At 42.1% G+C, this 19,584-nt stretch overlaps 4 protein-coding genes across 4 annotated transcripts; all 4 read left to right on the top strand.

Annotated features, from left to right (window-relative positions):
* The first annotated feature begins 4,452 nt into the window (after positions 1-4,452).
* Positions 4,453-6,624, top strand: LOC115583236 (nuclear factor 7, ovary-like). The gene has a single exon (XM_030419869.1). It carries the CDS (start codon positions 4,772-4,774, stop codon positions 6,209-6,211), a length of 1,440 nt encoding a protein of 479 aa, XP_030275729.1. The 5' UTR covers positions 4,453-4,771; the 3' UTR covers positions 6,212-6,624.
* Positions 6,625-7,306: 682 nt separating this feature from the next.
* On the top strand, positions 7,307-9,352 carry LOC115583237 (nuclear factor 7, ovary-like). The gene has a single exon (XM_030419870.1). The coding sequence runs from the start codon at positions 7,591-7,593 to the stop codon at positions 8,995-8,997; it is 1,407 nt and encodes a 468-aa protein (XP_030275730.1). The 5' UTR covers positions 7,307-7,590; the 3' UTR covers positions 8,998-9,352.
* Positions 9,353-10,590: 1,238 nt separating this feature from the next.
* LOC115583245 (nuclear factor 7, brain-like) lies at positions 10,591-13,212 on the top strand. The gene has a single exon (XM_030419881.1). The coding sequence runs from the start codon at positions 10,903-10,905 to the stop codon at positions 12,265-12,267; it is 1,365 nt and encodes a 454-aa protein (XP_030275741.1). The 5' UTR covers positions 10,591-10,902; the 3' UTR covers positions 12,268-13,212.
* A 1,224-nt stretch (positions 13,213-14,436) lies between these two features.
* Positions 14,437-18,686, top strand: LOC115583279 (complement C1q subcomponent subunit A-like). The gene is made up of 7 exons (XM_030419951.1): positions 14,437-14,537; positions 15,540-15,723; positions 15,936-16,112; positions 17,049-17,125; positions 17,219-17,335; positions 17,440-17,520; positions 17,858-18,686. Exons 2-7 carry the CDS (start codon positions 15,561-15,563, stop codon positions 18,008-18,010), a joined length of 768 nt encoding a protein of 255 aa, XP_030275811.1. The 5' UTR covers positions 14,437-14,537; positions 15,540-15,560; the 3' UTR covers positions 18,011-18,686.
* Positions 18,687-19,584: the final 898 nt, after the last annotated feature.

Genomic DNA, 19,584 nt, shown 5'->3' with positions numbered 1-19,584 from the left:
TGTCTATATGTTTTATAAATATTTGTTTATGTTAAACTGACTTGACAGAGTAACTAACTCAAAGCTGCAACAACAAACTTTCATGTTCTTGTTGATTCTGGTGATGAAACAAATTAAACTTTAAAATTAAATAATCAAACTCTTTAACGCAAATAAAATATGGGCCTCAAACTCTGACTTTTTTTCATCTACTTTAATTATATAGGCGTTTTAAAGGTTCAAATTTCAAATGAATGTGTTAAATTAAAAAATACTGCTTTACCACCAACATCAGCGAGTCTACACTGAGTTTTTAAACCCAAGTCAACACTTGTGCATTGACCACATTTCCACTCCCTGCAGTCCAGACACTTTACATCCAGCTTATATGTAATAAATTAGATTTATTAAGAATATATCAGTAAGAATAACTATAATAACGGCTCATCTTCTTGCTGATGGTCTTGTTTGAGAGTTTCAGGCAGCAGGGTCACTAATTAAATCAGTTCAATCTAAATGATCATTGACATAATAAGATATCGTCAGTCGTTAACAGAAAACCTTTGATCAGAATCTTTTGATCACTTTATCTTCAACTTCTACTCTGAATCTTCTGTGATCAACGTGATTTTACTCTCATATTTATTAAATCATTCTTACTTTATTCTGCGGAAACCCTTTAAACAAATTAATTCAATCAATTAACACAGAGGGGAAATGAATGTTGAATGTTAATACACTATTAATAAGATTTTCTATCAAACTTTAGTTAAGCTTTTTGCCTGAAAAGTTGACAAAACTATAAAATAACTAAAACTGACGAGACACACGCTCCGTGTGTCTCGTCAGTTTTAGTTATTTTATAGTTTTGTCAACTTTTTTATTGAAATCTCTCTGTTTCTTTCTAAATGTTGGCCTGATTTGATTCTGATGGTCGACAAGAACTACACATGGATTAGAAAAAAGCCGGAACATTCTCACGTTTGTGTTGAATAGCAGAACGATTCCAGCATGGAGGAGCATTGATGGCTGCAATCAAACCAAACAAAAACAGCCTGGAGGAGAACGGGCGGGGAGACGCATCACTGATGAGCCAAACCTGTTTTTTTTCGTTAACATTATTCTTTAGAAGCGTCGCCTCCCACGACCCCCTGACAGCCCACATACCTCATCTCACCCTGAAACCTCCTCGAGGGCTGAAAGCAGTGACTATGCTGGTGCTTGTGTTGGTACAAGTTACCTGAAAGAGTTTTTTCTTTACATCTTCATTCATCCGTCCACTGTTCATCTCGATTTGTTCTTATGGGTGCCTAACTTGTCTTTATTTGTTGACCGCTGACTTTATTTTATACTATTTATAATCTCTTATTTGCCCTTTGGTGTGAAGCACATTCATTTAATTTCATTCTTTATTTGTCGAGCGAGCAGGTACAATGTTAAACATAATTGTTGCCGTTTGATGCATTGTAGCAGAGTTAGCTTACAGCTAATTTTCCCATTTGTTTGGAAAAAAAGTGCTTTATAAATAAAGTTATTATTATCATTATTGTGTTTGGCATTTGTTTTTGTACCCGTGTTGATAAAGAAAGTGTCTGTCTCCTTATTTTCTCAATTAACATTGATTATTTGACCTTGTCGCCACTAAAGAAGAAGAGTTTTAAACCAGATTCGAAGTTTTCTTTCCATTTTAAAGCAAACTCTCTGTGGCCAAAATGCAACCAAGTTCTTTTTGTGAATGTATATGAGTCAAACCTTTGTGTAAAAGCATAATTAGGACCAAAGAGGCACTTTTAAGATTTACCTTATTTACATTTTTATTTACACTTTCACGTTAGCATCAAAATCTCTATTTTTAAAACAGTAAGAAGTCTCGACACAACATGAAACTTTGCTCGTAGTATCACCAGGGTCTCTACACATGAACACGAGCATTGAGAACATTGTTTGTGTACACAGAGTTTACTAAAAAGAAGGTTTTTGAACAACTCACGTTAGCAGTAGCTTGTTCTGCTTGCAGCCGTCCTGCCAGTGGAGAAGTGTCGATCTCAGAATGTGACGTAACCTGGAGGACAGTTAAGGTGGAACGCTCCTAAAGCTTAGTTCCATATAAATGCAGGATAATTCGTTGTTTTTTCGTCATCGAAAAACAATATTGACCTTGAAGAAACAATACTAAAACCAAAAGCCGGAAAAGTCACGTGAGATATCTCGTGGATAGTTGTCGCTTGAAGACAGTAGTTCCACCTTAACTGTCCTCCAGGTTACGTCACATTCTGAGATCGACACTTCTCCACTGGCAGGACGGCGGCGAGCGGAACAAGCTACTGCTAACGTGAGTTGTTCAAAAACCTTCTTTTTAGTAAACTCTGTGTACACAAACAATGTTCTCAATGCTCGTGTTCATGTGTAGAGACCCTGGTGATACTACGAGCAAATGTTGTGTCGAGTGTAGTTTCTGGGCTTTCCTCCTCTAATGTGTCGGTGTGTAATTTGTTGATAATAGAATTCTGCGGAGGCAAGGCTGGGTGGAATGATAGAGCAATCTTAATTAAAACCGAATCTTGAGCCCGCGTCCGAATCAGAAGCGGCCGCTTTCTGATATTATCAAATCTATGGAAAAAAACCAAAATGCTTCGCCCTCTGCCCTATCAGAACTCCTATCAGCCTTTGATCTTAGGAGATCTACCAAGTGCCACACTCTCATTCTTCCTGTGAGGGCCTTTTTAGAGTCCCTTGTCAAGTACACCCACTTCTTCTGATTGGTCCCTTTGCCAAATTATCCAATGGACTAAGGGGCCGTCCACACGGGTGAAAACGATCTTTTTTTTCTCCGTCTTCCTCGTCATCGTTTTAAGAATATTTGCATCCACACGTCTTCACTGAAAACGACTGAAAACGCTGTAGTTCATATTCCAGGCCAATAGGTGGCGCTTGACATTCACCAAAAACGGAGAAGAAGACACGGAGCATGTGCATCAAGCTTGCGCGCTGTAAACAGACAGTAGACGGAGAATCCGAACACAACAAGAAGATTAAAATGGCGAGTGCAAGGAAACCAGAATCGTTTGTGTGGACCGGTAATGAGGTCGAACTGCTGCTACGGCTCACACTCAACTACAAGGCGAGTAAGTTGCAAGAAAGGCTCAATATCTTCTGCAGCACGAACACGGGCATGCAGGCCGCCATTGTTGTTGTTGTTATGGAACGTCGCGGGGTGGGGCGATGGCGTCATCGTTTTGGAAAGTATGCGGATTCGCCGTCCACATGAAAACGGGAGGGCTGCGTTTTCGGATTTCTCCACCCTGAGACCCGTTTTCAAAAAAGTGCGTTTTCAGGCGCTGCGTTTTCAGGATCCGTATGGACGGTAGGCCAAAACGATGCAATACATGTGTGTTTTCGCAAAACGGCGTTGTCATCTGGACGGGGCCTAAAAGAGGAGCTGACCTGTTTTAGGCATCTCCCACCTTTTGGCATGCAGGTCAAACTCAGTTAAACACTTTATGGTCTGTTAACCTTTGACCCCCTCGCGGTTTGAAGCCAACCCCTGGACCTTCACTCACACAATGAAAATCAATTAGTCATGATTGAATCTAAACTAAGTAGATCAGAATGTGGTGACCTCCAGATACCTCATGAGCCTTCTATGTGTTTTAAAAATAGAGATTTTGATGCTATCGTAAAAGTGCCCGTAGCACTCCCATTGAAAATGAGTTTGACCCGAAAACAAAAATACAGTAAATCTTAAAAGTGCCTCTTTCTTTGTAATTATGCTTCTACACAAAGGTTTGACTCGGGTACATCTACAAAAAAAGCCTATGTTGCTTTTTGGTGAGAGTTTCGCTTTAAACTGCTGCGATTGTTCATTTGTTCAAAGTCTCCAAAATGACCAATGTTTCCTCCCTGATGTCTGTTTTTAGTTCTGGTGCGATGTGTTATTTCATGTCCTGTTTCAACAAGAACCTCATAATGCTGGACTGTGATTGACACGTGGAAACTTCAGGTGTGTCGCTGATGTAGACGGGGGAAAAGATGACGCTCGACCAAAAGTAGAAGCCGAGGCGCCAAAATAAACACCTGCTTTTGTTTTTCTCAGACGACTCCTCCTGACTTTGGGATTCACTGGGTGTTTAGATGGGCTGGGTTTGGATCTGGATCAGGCCCAAGTCTGGCTTGCTCTCGGCTGACATGTGTCCACGGTGTGGGTTTATACCTTTATTATATCCTTTAATCATTTTTAGTATTGTTTGTTGTTCTGCACTGACAGACTGCAGATTCTGATTCTGATTTGCCCGACTGTTCCACGCGGTACGTAGGATGGATGGATGTGAGCCAGATCCAGGTGGCAACAGTTCTGCTATCTGATGTGTTTTGTTTTTCTACACATGCCAGAACTCGTCATGTTTCTTCCACACTTCTCAGGAAAACTATGTAGACATACTGAAGTGTGATAGATTGTTTCCAGACTATTTTATAATTTGCTTCCATCCAAAATTCCCCCGTAAACTGTGACACACCGACAAAGCTCCACCTCTCACCTGACATCATCTGACTCAAACAGGAAATAGAGTTTGTTTTTGGTTTGTTTCTAACAAAGGAGACACAGAAACACTGAGAAACATGATAGCATGAATCTGCATAACTGAGGGAAGAGAAGTACGGCGACGCAACACTGGAATACTTCTTTCGCTTCAACGTGCTGCTGACTGGGAGAAAAAAATAGTGAAAGTAACTGAGGGAAGTCGTTACAGCAGGGAGAAACACAGCTTCTTCACTTCCTGGTTTGGTATTCTGCATGTTGCAGTTTCTTTCCTCACTCAAAGAGAAAATGGCTTATTGTTCAGAGGCAGATCTGTCCTGTCCCATCTGCCACGACATCTTTAAAGATCCTGTCTTCCTGACATGCAGCCACAGCTTCTGTAGAGACTGTGTGCAGAGATGGTGGATGGAGAAACTGATAAAGGAGTGTCCGGTTTGTAAGGAAAGGCCTTTAATGAGTGATCCGCCTCCTAACCTGGCGTTAAAGAACCTGTGTGAGAACGTCGTACTGAAAAAAGATCAGAAACCTTCAGCAGAGTCCAAGTCTCGCTGCAGTGTTCACAGTGAGATACTCAGACTCTTCTGTCTGGATCATCAGCAGCTGGTGTGTCTCGTCTGTAGAGACTCAAAAAAACACAACAACCACAGAATCAGACCCATCGATGAAGCTGCACAGGATCTTAAAGAAGAGCTGCAGAAGTCCCTGAAGCCCTTACAGGACAAACTGGAGGTGCACAGAGGAATTCAAGGAAACATTGATCAGACAGCAAAACACATCAAGGTCCAGGCCCGACACACAGAGAAGCAGATCAGAGAGCAGTTTAAGAAGCTTCATCAGTTTCTAGAAGAGGAAGAGGAGGCCAGGATCTCTGCTCTGAGGGAGGAAGAGAAGCAGAAGATTCAGATGATGAAGGAGAAGACTGCAGCTCTGAGTAAAGACATAGCAGCTCTGTCAGACACGATCAGAACCACAGAGGAGGAGCTGAGAGCTGAAGACGTCTCATTCCTGCAGAACTACAAGGCTACAGTGAAGAGAGTCCAGCAGCGCCCCCTGCTGGAGGATCCACAGCTGGTCTCAGGAGCTCTGATAGACGAGGCCAAACACCTGGGCAACCTGAGCTACAACATCTGGATCAATATGAAGGAGACGTTCGCCTACACTCCTGTGGTTCTGGATCCAAACACAGTCAACCCAGAACTCCTCCTGTCTGAAGATCTGACCGGTGTGAGACGTGGAGAGAGACAGAAGCTTCCCGACAACCCAGAGAGGTTCGACTGTCATCGCAGCGTCGTCGGCTCGGAGGGCTTCGACTCAGGGACTCACAGCTGGGACGTCGAGGCTGGAGACAGTACTGACTGGGTTCTGGGTGTGGCAGCAGAATCGGCCCAAAGGAAGGGAGACATTTGGTCTGGATTGTGGTATTTAAAGTTATCTGATTGTAAATATACAGCCGCCTCCCCGATTTATCCCTACATATTCCTCCCAGTGAAGAAGAAGCTGCAGAGGATCAGAGTTGAACTGGACTTTAACAGAGGAAGTCTGTCGTTCTCTGATTCTGACACAAACACACACATACACACCTTCACACACACCTTCACCGACCGTCTGGTTCTGTATATTAGTAATAAGAATAAACACCAACTGAAAATATTACCAGTGAACGTCTCTGTGACAACAAAACGAGCCAGTCAGTGAAGATGATGTGAATATAACAAATCTGTAAAGTGAGAATACAGAAAAGTTTCAGGTTATTATTGTTTCTATGTACAGTTTATTGTATCGACTGTGTTGCTGCAGTGTCATTTATCAAATACACGCCTCCTTTATTCTGACAGTGTGACACCTGTAGCAGAGTTCAGTGTTACAGAGAGAACGTCGTTCTTCTCAAACCTCCTGTGTAACATAATCAGCTTCTCCACCGTTAAATTCAATCATGGGTTTAAGTACATTTTGATGTTTTTCTTGTGCTCACTGAATTTTCAGTTGTTATTCTACAGGTCTTAAATATGCAGTCAGACAAGTCGTGCCACATGCATTTCAGTTTCAATTAAAGCTGCAATATGTAAGAAATTATATTGAAAACATTAAAGACGTTTAATTTTATGCTTTACAGGTTTTTGCTTTTCCTTTATTGTGTTATGAAGCATTTTTATGCCTGAAACACCTGGTTTAGAGTCGAGCCTTTACTTCTGTAATGTATGTGTGTCACTATGTAACACGGGTTATATAAATCTATAGTTATATATATTTATTATTAAATGCTCCAGTCAATGGCGTTATTTTTGATCACACTACTTTGATCGACATGACCCGCCCTACTCTGCCTCTGATTGTCCCATTAAGTAATTTGCAACTCTCACCAAAGATTGAACAGAGACAAGATGTCTCACTCTGTAGCTAAAACAGAGCGTTCAAGACACAGTGTGTAAAGTGATGCTGCATGTGAGAGAAATAATGTGTTTTTTGAAAATTAAAGTATGTAAACCTAATTTGCTACGACCCCCAAATGAAGACAACAGATTCCGATTTTGATTTGCCAGATCGTTCCACACGGTTCTTTGGATGGATGTGAGCCAGATCCAGGTGGAAACAGTTCTGCTATCTGATATGTTTTAGTTTTTCTACACATGCCAGAACTCGTCATGTTTTTTTCCACACTTCTCAGGAATAGTATGTTGACATACTGAGGTGTAATCGATTGTTTTCATCCTGTTTATCATTTGCTTTCATCCCAAATTCCCCCGTAAACTGTGACACACCGACAAAGCTCCACCTCTCACCTTACATCATCTGACTTAAACAGGAAATAGAGTTTGTTTTCGGTTTGTTTCACCCAAAGGAGAAATGGACACACTGAGAAACATGATAGCATGAATCTGCATAACTGAGGGAAGAGAAGTACGGTGACGCAACACTTGGAATACTTCTTTCACTTCAACGTGCTGCTGACTGGGAGAAAAAAACAGTGAAAGTAACTGAGGGAAGTCGTTACAGCAGAGAGAGGAATTGCGGCTGCTTCACTTCCTGGTTTGGCGTTCTGCATGTTGTAGTTTCTCTCCTCACTCAAAGAGAAAATGGCTTATTGTTCAGAGGCGGATCTGTCCTGTCCCATCTGCCACGACATCTTTAAAGATCCTGTCTTCCTGACATGCAGCCACAGCTTCTGTAGAGACTGTGTGCAGAGCTGGTGGAGAGAGAAACTGATAAAGGAGTGTCCAGTTTGTAAAGAGAGGCCCTTAATGAGTGATCCGCCTCCTAACCTGGCGTTAAAGAACCTGTGTGAGAACGTCGTACTGAAAAAAGATCAGAAACCTTCAGCAGAGTCTGAGCCTCTCTGCAGTCATCACGGTGAGAAACTGAAACTCTTCTGTCTGGACCATCAGCAGCCGGTGTGTGTCGTCTGCAGAGATTCAAAAACACACAACAACCACAGATTCAGACCCATCGATGAAGCTGCACAGGATCTTAAAGAAGTGCTGCAGAAGTCCCTGAAGCCCCTAAAAGCGAAACTGAAGGTGCACAGCGGAATTCAAGGAAACATTGATCAGACAGCAAAACACATCAAGGTCCAGGCCCGAAACACAGAGAAGCAGATCAGAGAGCAGTTTAAGAAGCTTCATCAGTTTCTACATGAGGAAGAGGAGGCCAGGATCTCTGCTCTGATGGAGGAAGAGAAGCAGAAGAGTAAAGTGATCAGGAAGAAGTATGAAGCTCTGAGCAGAGACATAGCAGCTCTGTCAGACACGATCAGAACCACAGAGGAGGAGCTGAGAGCTGAAGACGTCTCATTCCTGCAGAACTACAAGGCTGCAGTGAAGAGAGTCCAGCAGCGCCCCCTGCTGGAGGATCCACAGCTGGTCTCAGGAGCTCTGATAGACGAGGCCAAACACCTGGGCAACCTGAGCTACAACATCTGGAACAAGATGAGGGAGATGGTCTCCCACACTCCTGTGGTTCTGGATCCAAACTCTGCTCACCCAGAACTCCTCCTGTCTGAAGATCTGACCAGTGTGAGACTTGGAGAGAGACAGAAGCTTCCTGAAAACCCAGAGAGGTTCGACTGTCATCGCAGCGTCCTCGGCTCAGAGGGCTTCGACTCAGGGACTCACGGCTGGGACGTCGAGGTTGGAGACAGTACTGACTGGGTTCTGGGTGTGGCAGCAGAATCGGCCCGAAGGAAGGGAGACATTTGGTCTGGATTGTGGTTCTTAGAGTCATCTGATGGTAAATATGCAGCTGCCTCCCCATCAGATCCCTCCACAGTCCTCCCAGTGAAGAAGAAGCTGCAGAGGATCAGAGTTGAACTGGACTTTAACAGAGGAAGTCTGTCGTTCTCTGATTCTGACACAAACACACACATACACACCTTCACACACACCTTCACCGACCGGCTGCTTTCGTATATTAGTAATAAGAATAAACACCAACTGAAAATATTACCAGCGAACGTCTCTGTGACAACAAAACGAGCCAATCAGTGAAGATGATGTGAATATAGCCAATCTGTAAAGTGAGAATACAGAAAAGCTTCAGGTTATTATTGTTTCTATGTGCAGTTTATTGTATCGACTGTGTAGCTGTAGTGTCATTTATCAAATACTCACCTCCTTTATTCTGACAGTGTGACACCTGTAGGAGAGTTCAGTGTTACAGAGAGAACATCATCTTCTCAAACCTCCTGTGTAACATTTCAAGTACATTTTGATATTTTTCTTGTGCTCACTGTATTTTTCTTTACAAACTGAGTAGTTAACACGTTCTGGTCCAGTTGTTATTCTACAGGTCTTAAATATGCAGACAGACAAGTTGTGCCACATGCATTTCAGTTTTAATTAAAGCTGCAATATGTAAGAAATTAAATTGAAAACATTAAAGATATTTAATTTTATGCTTTTCAGGTTTTTGCCTTTCCTTTATTATGTTATGAAGCATTTTTGTGCCTGAAACACCTGGTTTAGAGTCGAGCCTTTACTTCTGTAACTTATGTGTGTCACTATGTAACACATGTTATATAAATCTATAGTTTTATATATTTATTATTAAATATACACGCTCCAGTCAGTCAGCAGACATGCAGCTGTTACTGCTGTAATGGTGTTATTTTTGATCACACTACCTCGATTGGCATGACCCGCCCTACTCTGCCTCTGATTGGCTCAACCTGCCCGTTAATTAATGTGCAACTCTCATCAAAGATTTAACGGAGACAAGATGTCTCACTCTGTCGCTAAAACAGAGCGTTCAAGACAGTGTGTAAAGGATGAACGTGAAAATTAGCATAAAATTACCTCTTTAAAATATGGCGATCCTTTCCACACACAGAAGGCCCGCTAAGGCAGTGTGATCGTGATTTTGGGCTATATTTCAATGATCAGGAATAAAAATGTTGATGTTACAGTATGATGTTGATGTATTAGCCTAGGTGAAGAGATATTTACTGAAGTTAGCATGCTAACCAGCTAGCCCCAGCTAGTCCAAAGCTTCTTTGCTAGCAGTGTAAGCAACGTTCGGACTGCTAGCTGAATGGCTCACTGAGCTAAGTAGCTAATGGAAGCTAAAGTTAGCAGCAACTAGTGGTTATGATGATATGCTGCCTCCTATTTGTTGTTGAGTATGAATTTAACAGGTGGTCAGTTCTTTAAAAAAAAAAAAACGACGTTATTCTCCTGTTAATTAGACGATTAGTCTTAGTGAAACAGCCCACAAAACTTTCTACTGGTCATTTGTTTTAAATAAAGTTAATTTGGAAACATTACCAAAACAACTCTCTTTGCTAATATACACTATAAAATACAGTTATTCCTGGTTTTCTTTGATGCATGTGTTTCCATTTCGTAATCAAGACCCAACTTTGATTGTTAACTAAAGTTGTAACTTTCTTTACCAAACGACAGCATTAGATTGTCTTTATGGGTTAAATCCTGTCTGACTGTAGGAGTAGAATCATGTCTACTTACCCAGGATGCAAATAAAAAATAAAAATGAGTGTTTTACTGCTGTCCTTGATGAAGAAAACCTAACATAGTGCTGCGAAGGGAAACTCATGCCTTAGTCACTCCTTAATGGTTCTGCATTTGACATTGATTGCCAGGCAAAGCTCCACCTCCAACTCACACGAGACAAACCAGGAAGCAGATCATTTTTCCTCCACCAGGAAGCAACACAGACACGCTGAGACGGACAATAAGAATCTCTCTCTCTACAGACCCACAACAGCCCCCGAGGGAGGAAAGCTTCAGACGGGAAATACTGGGAATTTTGCATCTTTAACACGCTGCCGGCTGTGAGTTTAAGGGCGTGGGGGGGGACGACGCCCAGTTTATGTGAGTTCCAGGGAGCTCTCTGGATCCACGATAGACAACTTCCTGTTTACCACTCAGCCTGGTATGAAAATGTCTTTCCGGTCAGAGGAGGATCTGTCCTGTCCGGTGTGCCAGGACATCTTTAAAGACCCTGTTGTCCTGACGTGCAGCCACAGCTTCTGCAGAGACTGTCTGCAGAGATGGTGGAGGGGAAAACCTAAACAGGAGTGTCCGGTTTGTAAGAGGAGATCATCGAGGAGCGATCCACCTCGTAACCTCGCTTTAAAGAACCTGTGTGAGAGCTTCGTACAGGACAGAGATCAGAGCTTCTGCAGTCTGCACTCTGAGAGACTCTTCTGTGTGGACCACCAGCAGCCGATGTGTGTCGCCTGCAGAGACTCAAAAGCACACGGATTCAGACCCATCCATGAGTTTGCACAAGATCACAAAGAGGAGCTCCAGAAGTCCCTGAAGCCCCTCAAAGAGAAATTGAAGGTCTTTGAACAAGTGAAAGAAAACTGCGATCAAACAGCAAAACACATCAAGGTCCAGGCCCGACAGACAGAGAGGCAGATTAAAGAGCAGTTTAAGAAGCTTCATCAGTTTCTAGAAGAGGAAGAAGAGGCCAGGATCTCTGCTCTGAGGGAGGAAGAGGAGCAGAAGACTCAGATGATGAAGGAGAAGACTGCAGCTCTGGGTAAAGACATAGCAGCTCTGTCAGACACGATCAGAGCCACAGAGGAGGAGCTGAGAGCTGAAGACGTCTCATTCCTGCAGAACTACAAGGCTGCAGTGAAGAGAGTCCAGCAGCGCCCCCTGCTGGAGGATCCACAGCTGGTCTCAGGAGCTCTGATAGACGAGGCCAAACACCTGGGCAACCTGAGCTACAACATCTGGAACAAGATGAAGGAGAAGGTCTCCTACACTCCTGTGGTTCTGGATCCAAACACAGCACACCCAGATTTTATCCTGTCTGAAGATCTGACCGGTGTGAGACGTGGAGAGAGACAGAAGCTTCCTGAAAACCCAGAGAGGAACGACTACCATCGCTCGGTCTGGGGTCGCGAAGGCTTTAGCTCAGGGACTCACAGCTGGGATGTCGAAGTCGGACACAATCCCGCCTGGTTCGTCGGTGCGGCAGCAGAGTCTCTCCACAAGAAGGGACGCATGAAATCCGGGTTTTGGCAGATAGAGTTCTTCAACGGTAAATACAGCGCACGCTCGTTAGGATGTCTTCTCGCTGATCTCCCGGTGAAGAAGAAGCTCCAGAGGATCAGAGTTCATCTGGACTGGAACAGAGGAACACTGTCATTCTCTGATCCGGATACAAACACACACATATACACCTTCACACACACCTTCACCGACCAGCTGTTTCCATGCATGGGCACTTTGACTGAGCTCTCACTGAAGGTATCACAAGGCAAAATCTATGTAGTGAAAGAATAACTCAGGTGAGAACAATGTACAGCGAATAAAAACATTAATGCATGTCTGAAAAACAGCAGTGATCAGCCACGACATAAGAAACACTGACAGGCGAAGTGAACAACATGATCGTCTTGTTAAAACACCGTTCAACTGTGAAACTTTTAGTCCTGTTATCATGTTGACGTCACTTGAGAGGCGTCGCCTGAACGCCGCTGCAGACGGAGCCTCAACCCGACAACGACAGTGAAACTACACAATCTTAGTGGCCAATCCTGCAGCTCAATACTCGCCACCACACACTGGAGATGATGCCAACCTGACCTCCCTCGATCCAAATCTGATCAAACATAATGTGAGATGCACTGGAACAAGTCTAATTCCTGGAGGTCTCTCATCAGAACCCGCAGGACCCAAAGAATCCTCTGACATCCTGGTGCCAACAGGCCACCAGTTGTTTTAAAGGAGCAATCTGTAGTATTCGTGAAGAAATGTATTCAGATGAGAAAGAGTTTTCTAAGATTGAATCACCAAATAGGCACAAATATCATCTTTACCTGTCAGTTCTTTTCATGTTCTGGCTGATCGGTGTATAATTCACCATTATAAAGGTGTTAGATTACCAAACAGATGCCTATTTACACTGTATTCAAAGATATATAATAAATAAATAACATATCATTCCAGTGGAGTCATGTTTGTTTCCACCAGGTGAATTTAAGTCCAATATTTTTCTCCTTTTAGAAAAATATCTGGCTTTTTATCAACAAACACAACACTTGAACTTAAACCTTGAACGTTTGGACAAAGATTGAAAGTAGACTTTACTGTAAACTAGTAATAAAAGTGAATATAATGCAATATGAATGAACTGAAGCCGGCTTTGTATTTACAGGCTGTAGTCTTATCACACGACCACACGAGGGCGCCACAAACTCTGTGATGATCATGAAGGTTAATGAAAAACACTTGGAAAAAGAAAATTGCCTTTTTTTAAAAAATAAATGTCTGATTCAAATCTGTATTTATTTCTCAGTTTAAACTGCATTTTCAAACTGTTTTATTATTTATGAATTCATGAATGTATTTTAATTAATTTACTTATTGACTGTTACATGTTGTTTTTGTAAATCCCTTTTTAATTTGAACTATTTATTGATGGATTCATATTTAATTTGTAATTCCTCTTTTTATTGACCATTAAAATATCAAACAATGAATGACTTTGTAACCTAGTCTATTTATTTATAGATTAACAAATTAATTAGTAAACTCATTTATGAATGCCTATTTTTATTGTACAATTAGTTCAATGTTTTAATACTATTTACGTGACACTTCTGGTCCTCCATAGTCTGGAGGTACAGGCGGTACAGTCCGATGTTCAGGCGTCATCCATCCACAGGAGCCACAAATCAATCGATCTTTTACTATTTTCTATTAATAATATTTTGATACTGTGATTTCCTAAATGTGTCAACAACAGCCCACAACAACATCACAATGTTCCCTATTAAAAAGACCAGTTTTCTCAGTATCCTGCAGCATCAGATGACACATCACCTCCTCTTAATTAGACTGGAGTCTGATTATTAGTTACCTGTGACTGACGTGTGACCTGAACATCAGCTGATCACAGAAGAGAAGAGGAGGAAGAACAGGAAGGAGATGGTGGCAATGTGATGAACTGCACTGTAAGTACCACCTCATATTCAGGTAACAAGTCTGCTCAGGTGCTGATCAGGATTAAAGTCCAGGTGTGAGGGGAGATAGATGTCCACTCACGCACTAACAGCTATGATATAAAAAAGTCCAGTCAGGATATTTTCCCCACTTCTGTCCATCAAAACTGTTTTTTCTTCTCATTAATCAGCACGACATCCTGAAATAAATCAAAGCTTATGAGTCGTGTTTTGCTCTTTACTGTAAAATGTATTGTGACGGGTCAACAGGTGTTACTGGATGTTACCATGGAAACAGGGCACTGAGGTATCCTGAGTGTAGAATGGATCATTTTTAGGTTTAAAGCAAAATTAAAACACCACAGTCTGACCACAAAATATCAAACTGGACACGAATAATAATAATAAAAAAAAAGTCAGATCAGGAGTTTCATTTCCCTGCTGTGTGTGTGTGTGTGTGTGCGTGTGTGTGTGTGTGTGTGTGTGTGTGTGTGTGTGTGTGTCTTCAGTCTCATGTAAGTTTTTTCTCGATCTGTTCTCTAAAAGAGGAAATCCCGTCGGCTCGTCGCTGCTCCACATCTCAGCCGGGGAGACATAAAAACTTGTCTGGTGAGTAAAAAACATCAACGTTCTTTTCACAACTTCTTGTTCAATATTTTGTTTATGTTGTTCCGTCAACATTACAACAACATCACACAAACATTTGGTCATGTAAAGGTCATTTTACTAGAAGTCTGTGTGATGGTTCATTTTTCTGCAGCGATCTTTAAACATCTCTTGTTGAAAATTATGAAAATCTGTATGAAAGTTTATCAGCATGATTCCAGATGTGATGATCAAAGATGCTTCACACAGATGTGTTCTTAGATTTTGTTATATTGTAACTTTTGTGGTGTTGGACCTGTTATTAAGTAACTGATGATGGATCTCAACTTTCTTTAGTTTTTTTACATTGTCTCCAGCTGGTCTCAAATTGTTGCTTGTTGGACAAAACAATCGAAGATGTCAGAGTTAAAATACGATTGTTTTCTGGTTTCTGTGACAGAAACCAGATTGTGAAACACAACATCTGGTCGCTTTAATCTTTAAAGTATGTATCGTTTTAGTTGAGTTTTGCCGTTAACATTTCCTCTTTACAAAATCTGTAATTTCATTGCTCCATTTCTTATATTCTGAGAATCTAGAATGAGAACGAGTTGGTTTGTGAGCAGGATTACAAAAAAACTACTGAACATATTTTTATGAAACCTGGATGGAGGGTGCGTCTCTGTCCAGAATAGACCCTTAACATTTAATGTGGATCCAGATAAAGAGACGGATCCAGGAATTGTTTTCTCACTTTCCTTACATTTTGTGAAAATAATGCACAGCGTATTTAGGAGGCTAGTATGAGCAAAGTGTGCCATTCTAGTTTAAAATGATTACAGCTTTTTAATTGTAAAAAGTGTCACAACCCCGACGTAACACTAAAAATTATACTTTTCATATTTTGTCTGTTCAGTTAACAATTTAATAATATTCACTTGTAAAATTGCTTCTTAACATGTAGATTGAATGATGTTTTAAGAGTCTTCTTCTTCTTCTTCTTCTTCTTCTAAACATCACTGACAGTTCACTCCAGTGTTTTGGACCATGGGAGGTTATTATGGGCTGTTGGTTCTGGTGGGGGTCGCTTTGCTTCTGACGACCGGCCGATGTGATGTGAGCTGCACCGGGAGAGACGGACAACCGGGACAAGCAGGAATCCCCGGGAGAAATGGATGGGCTGGAGCCAAGGGAGAGAAAGGAGAGCCAGGTAAAGGTCAAACACAGATCGGCAGATTTGTTGCTCGGGCAGGTTTCTGCTCATAGAACTTTATTTTCCGAGGTGTATTTTCTGGTGTTTTTGCTTTGGCCCTTAAGAGAGTAAAGACTGGAACTGTTGGATGTGTAAATAAGAATCTGTATCAACTTGTTTCTGCTGAAGTCGTTCATTCTTTAATTTTAATCCTCCGTCTGATCCTCCAGCTGTGATGGCCAGCGGTCCGGTGGATCCAGAGGTCCTGCTGAGGCTGAAGGGGGAGAGGGGGAATCGGGGCAATCAAGGGCTCATGGGTCATAAAGGTTACCAGGGACAGGTGGGACCAGCGGGTTTCCCTGGTGAACCTGGTCGTCCTGGTCCAGAAGGAGGGAACACCGGCCAAGGTGATGACACATTTTGTTTTCTCCTGAGAAAGTTGTTTTTCTCTTACGTGTTTTCACAGTCGAAAAAGAAATGAAGGAACTTTATTATCCTGGCAAAAGTTTTATATCCCACCAGTTCTCAACTCATAAACAGACAGGAGGGAAATCCAGACCAGACTTTGAAAATGGATCATTGGAAGAAACCTTTTCTCACCTGCCCCTCAGGGCTTCCGTACCTTCGTTATAAAACACACAGGTGTTTCTTAATAAAAAGCTTTTCTGTGCGTGTTTCTGGGCCTTCCAAACACGTTAACGATGTTTCAGGTCACCAGAAAACTCCAGACAGGAAAACTGTTTTTGGCTTGTCTCCTTCTTCTGACAGCGGGATGGCCACTTGGTGTGGGCGACCCCCCGCTCGGACCTCGCCACCTTACTTTACAGCAGGGTTTGACCGAGCTGGGTTTTATAAAACTGGAAATCTGGTTTTGAAAAGACCTGTGTACGTGTGGACAACATCTAAAACTGTTGTGAGACACCTTCAGCTGCAGCCAAAGTCTAATATCACTGGTTGTATTTCAAACCATGAAGGTTTTGTCGACATGACTGCACATCTCCAGTGGGCTGAATGACACGGACATACACCTGAACCAGAACACTGTTTTGGGCTCATCGGCGCCCCTTTAACAACCTCGTTCTCGTCCTTTGCTTGTTTTGTTAGGAGGTTAATTAGCCCTATATGGTCAAACATGTTATTTCCTCAGTTTTCCCATGATAACGAGTTATTAATGTCCAAATCACAGAATTAACAAATGTTAATATTTCTTTTTCATTTGTGAAAACTAATAAACAGAATGGAATGGATGGTGAATGTAGAAGTCTGGCCCTCCTTATAAAGACGTACTCAGGTGATGAATATGGGTAATAAACACCTGTAAAACCGATTTTCTCTGCTCTCAGGTGTTCACTCCCCTCAGCAGGCCCGCTCGGCCTTCTCAGCCATCAGGACTGTTTCCAGTTATCCTCGCTTCGACCAGGTTCAGTCTGTCGTCCATCACAGTCTCTGTCGCTCAGCCGTTTCATTCTGAAATCCTTCACTGTAACATATTTATGTTTGTGTGTGAAAACAGGTCGTAACCTACCAGACTACTGTGTACAAAACTCAAGAGGACTTTAACGCAGACACAGGTCGCTTCACCTGCAGAGTTCCTGGTGTTTATTACTTCACCTTCAACTCTGTCGCCAAGGTGAGACGCCGCTCACCTCCCGCTGCTTCATGATGTTGTGTTTTTATGAGGATATCTCTGTGTATGTTTTGTGTTGTCATCACCAGTTGTTTTGTGTGTTTTAGACCAGCATGTGTCTGCGTATAGCCAGCGAAGCTCTGCCCAGCAAGCTGGGCTTCTGTGATTACAAAGGGACCGGAGATCAGGTCAGTTTCAGTGCTGAGGATCATTTACACATAAAGTACAGAGAAATAAAATAAGTAGGATAAACGTCTTGAACTTTGCATCATCAAGTGATTTCTCCTCTTTCTGAGGTTTTCATTTATCCACACGAATCTCTAGTTTATGATTGGGAAACTTCTCACCCTCAATTACAACCAGAGCGACTTGGTTCCACCTGCACAGTCTGAAATACAGATGTTTATTCACTAACTATGACCTTAAAGACGTCTAATTCTAGCTTAAATCTGGGACCAGGTGTGGTTTACAGGACATCATAATGTTTTGAACACCTGAGGTTTGAAAGCTTGCGTTGTGTTCCAGGTTCTGACGGGCGGCGCGGTCATACAGCTCAGAGCTCGGCAGAGGGTTTGGCTCGAGTCCTTCAAGGACCAGCAGAGAGACAGTGACACGAGGGACACCCACGACAAGCAGATCATCTTCAGCGGCTTCCTGCTCTTCTCAGATTCAGAATAAAGTTCCGTGAAACTCGGTGACGTCACAACAACGAGGAGTCAGCGCTGAACACCTGAGACATTAGCATCTGTTAGCATCTGTTAGCATTTGTGAAACACTGATGATGGTTTTTGTTTCAAATTCACCTGATTTGTTTCCTTTATGTTGCCTCATGTCAACTTCTTTCAGTGTTGTTTTTGTCCTTGAGTGCAACTTAAACCAAATTAAAGTTTTATCACTGAATGTGGGCGTGTTGTGTAAGATTAAAGGAATGACACGCAGATTTTAGAGGCAAGCACAGATTTTGTCGTAGTTCCCAGAACTTGAAACGTATCATCAAAGTTCACAGTTTCATAATATAACAACAAATTAATGTTTATTAAAAAAAAGGTTTATCGCTGAACTCTTTAACCATTTGTCCTGATTCAGTTTGTGATTCTGTCTTATTTTGAAATTGTGCCGTCGTGTGTCAAGTGTTGCATTTCAGTTCCTCCCATCGTTTGTTTTCCCGCCCTTTACCTGTGCTCACCTGTGACCTGCTGTGTTACCTCGTGTCATGTTTCTGGTTTTTATTCCTGAGTTGTACTTTTTGCTCCTTCTGGTTGTGGTTTTGTGTTTAGCTTTTGTGTTTTCCTTTGTATTTTGGGGATTTGCACTTTTGTCACTCAGCTTGTGTTAAATAAAGCTTTGTTCTCTATCCCGACTGCCTCCCTCGTGTTTTTTATTTGGGTTCTCACCTTTTTTACACCAAACTGTAACAACATCTGTAAAAACCTTCAAACAAAGTGAGCCAAGACATCTCCTCACATCCACATGTGGAAAACACTGAAAAGCAGACTGACATTTGAAGTCAAGGTCAGAATATCGACAGAGCTGGGCTAGCAGTTTCCCCCCACATCCAGTCTTTATGCTAAGCTAGGCTAACCACGTCCTGTTCCAGACTCTCGGAGATGAAACAGATAATCATTCACGCTTTCAGGAACCACTTTAAAAGTGTTTATCTTGATCGTAGTTCTCATATCGATCACTTCAGCCGAGGATGGTAACATATAATCATACAGCTGTATACTTATTTTGTTGAACCCCAGTGATGTCACGTCTTCATTATAAGCTCAGCAGCAAGGCAGATATAAAACGTGAGGTTATGATCTGGTTCGTTTGCTGATGTGGGTCACAAAGAGTTTTCCTGGTGGTGTTTAGTGTGGACAGTTTTGAGTTTTCGTCGTTCGATTCTCCTCTGAAGGATCTGGAAGTGAAACAGTTTTTGTTCTTGCACTTCTTCTTTCTTGTACACTTTTGCCACTCTGGCACGTCCTCAGTTGACCTCTTCCTCTCATTAATGTGTGTGTGTCTTGGAAGTTTGTGTTATTTTTGATCAAATTGCTGAAATCTGCTTCTTGGAAGAGCAAATCCACATCCTGAGCTCTTATTCCTGCAGCGAAGGAGCACCATCAGCCCCGGGGTGGAGATTTTGTACGGACTGTAAAATCAGTGGATTTAAAAACAACAACAACAGCAAAAAAAAAAACCAATGAGGAGATTTGCAAACAGAAAGACGAACACCAACAGTGTTTTTATCCATCCATTCTCAGCTC

Source organism: Sparus aurata, chromosome 6 (assembly GCF_900880675.1).
Source record: "Sparus aurata chromosome 6, fSpaAur1.1, whole genome shotgun sequence".
Taxonomy (NCBI): domain Eukaryota; kingdom Metazoa; phylum Chordata; class Actinopteri; order Spariformes; family Sparidae; genus Sparus; species Sparus aurata.
Note: the sequence above shows the minus strand (reverse complement) of the source record. Positions and strands in the feature narration are given on the sequence as shown.

Coding starts and splice junctions, on each gene's coding strand:
- LOC115583236 (XM_030419869.1), top strand. CDS start 4,772: ATGTTGCAGTTTCTTTCCTCACTCAAAGAGAAAATGGCTTATTGTTCA.
- LOC115583279 (XM_030419951.1), top strand. CDS start 15,561: ATGGGAGGTTATTATGGGCTGTTGGTTCTGGTGGGGGTCGCTTTGCTT. Junction 15,724..15,935: donor GGGAGAGAAAGGAGAGCCAG/GTAAAGGTCAAA, acceptor CTGATCCTCCAG/CTGTGATGGCCAGCGGTCCG. Junction 17,126..17,218: donor GTTATCCTCGCTTCGACCAG/GTTCAGTCTGTC, acceptor GTGTGAAAACAG/GTCGTAACCTACCAGACTAC.
- LOC115583237 (XM_030419870.1), top strand. CDS start 7,591: ATGGCTTATTGTTCAGAGGCGGATCTGTCCTGTCCCATCTGCCACGAC.
- LOC115583245 (XM_030419881.1), top strand. CDS start 10,903: ATGAAAATGTCTTTCCGGTCAGAGGAGGATCTGTCCTGTCCGGTGTGC.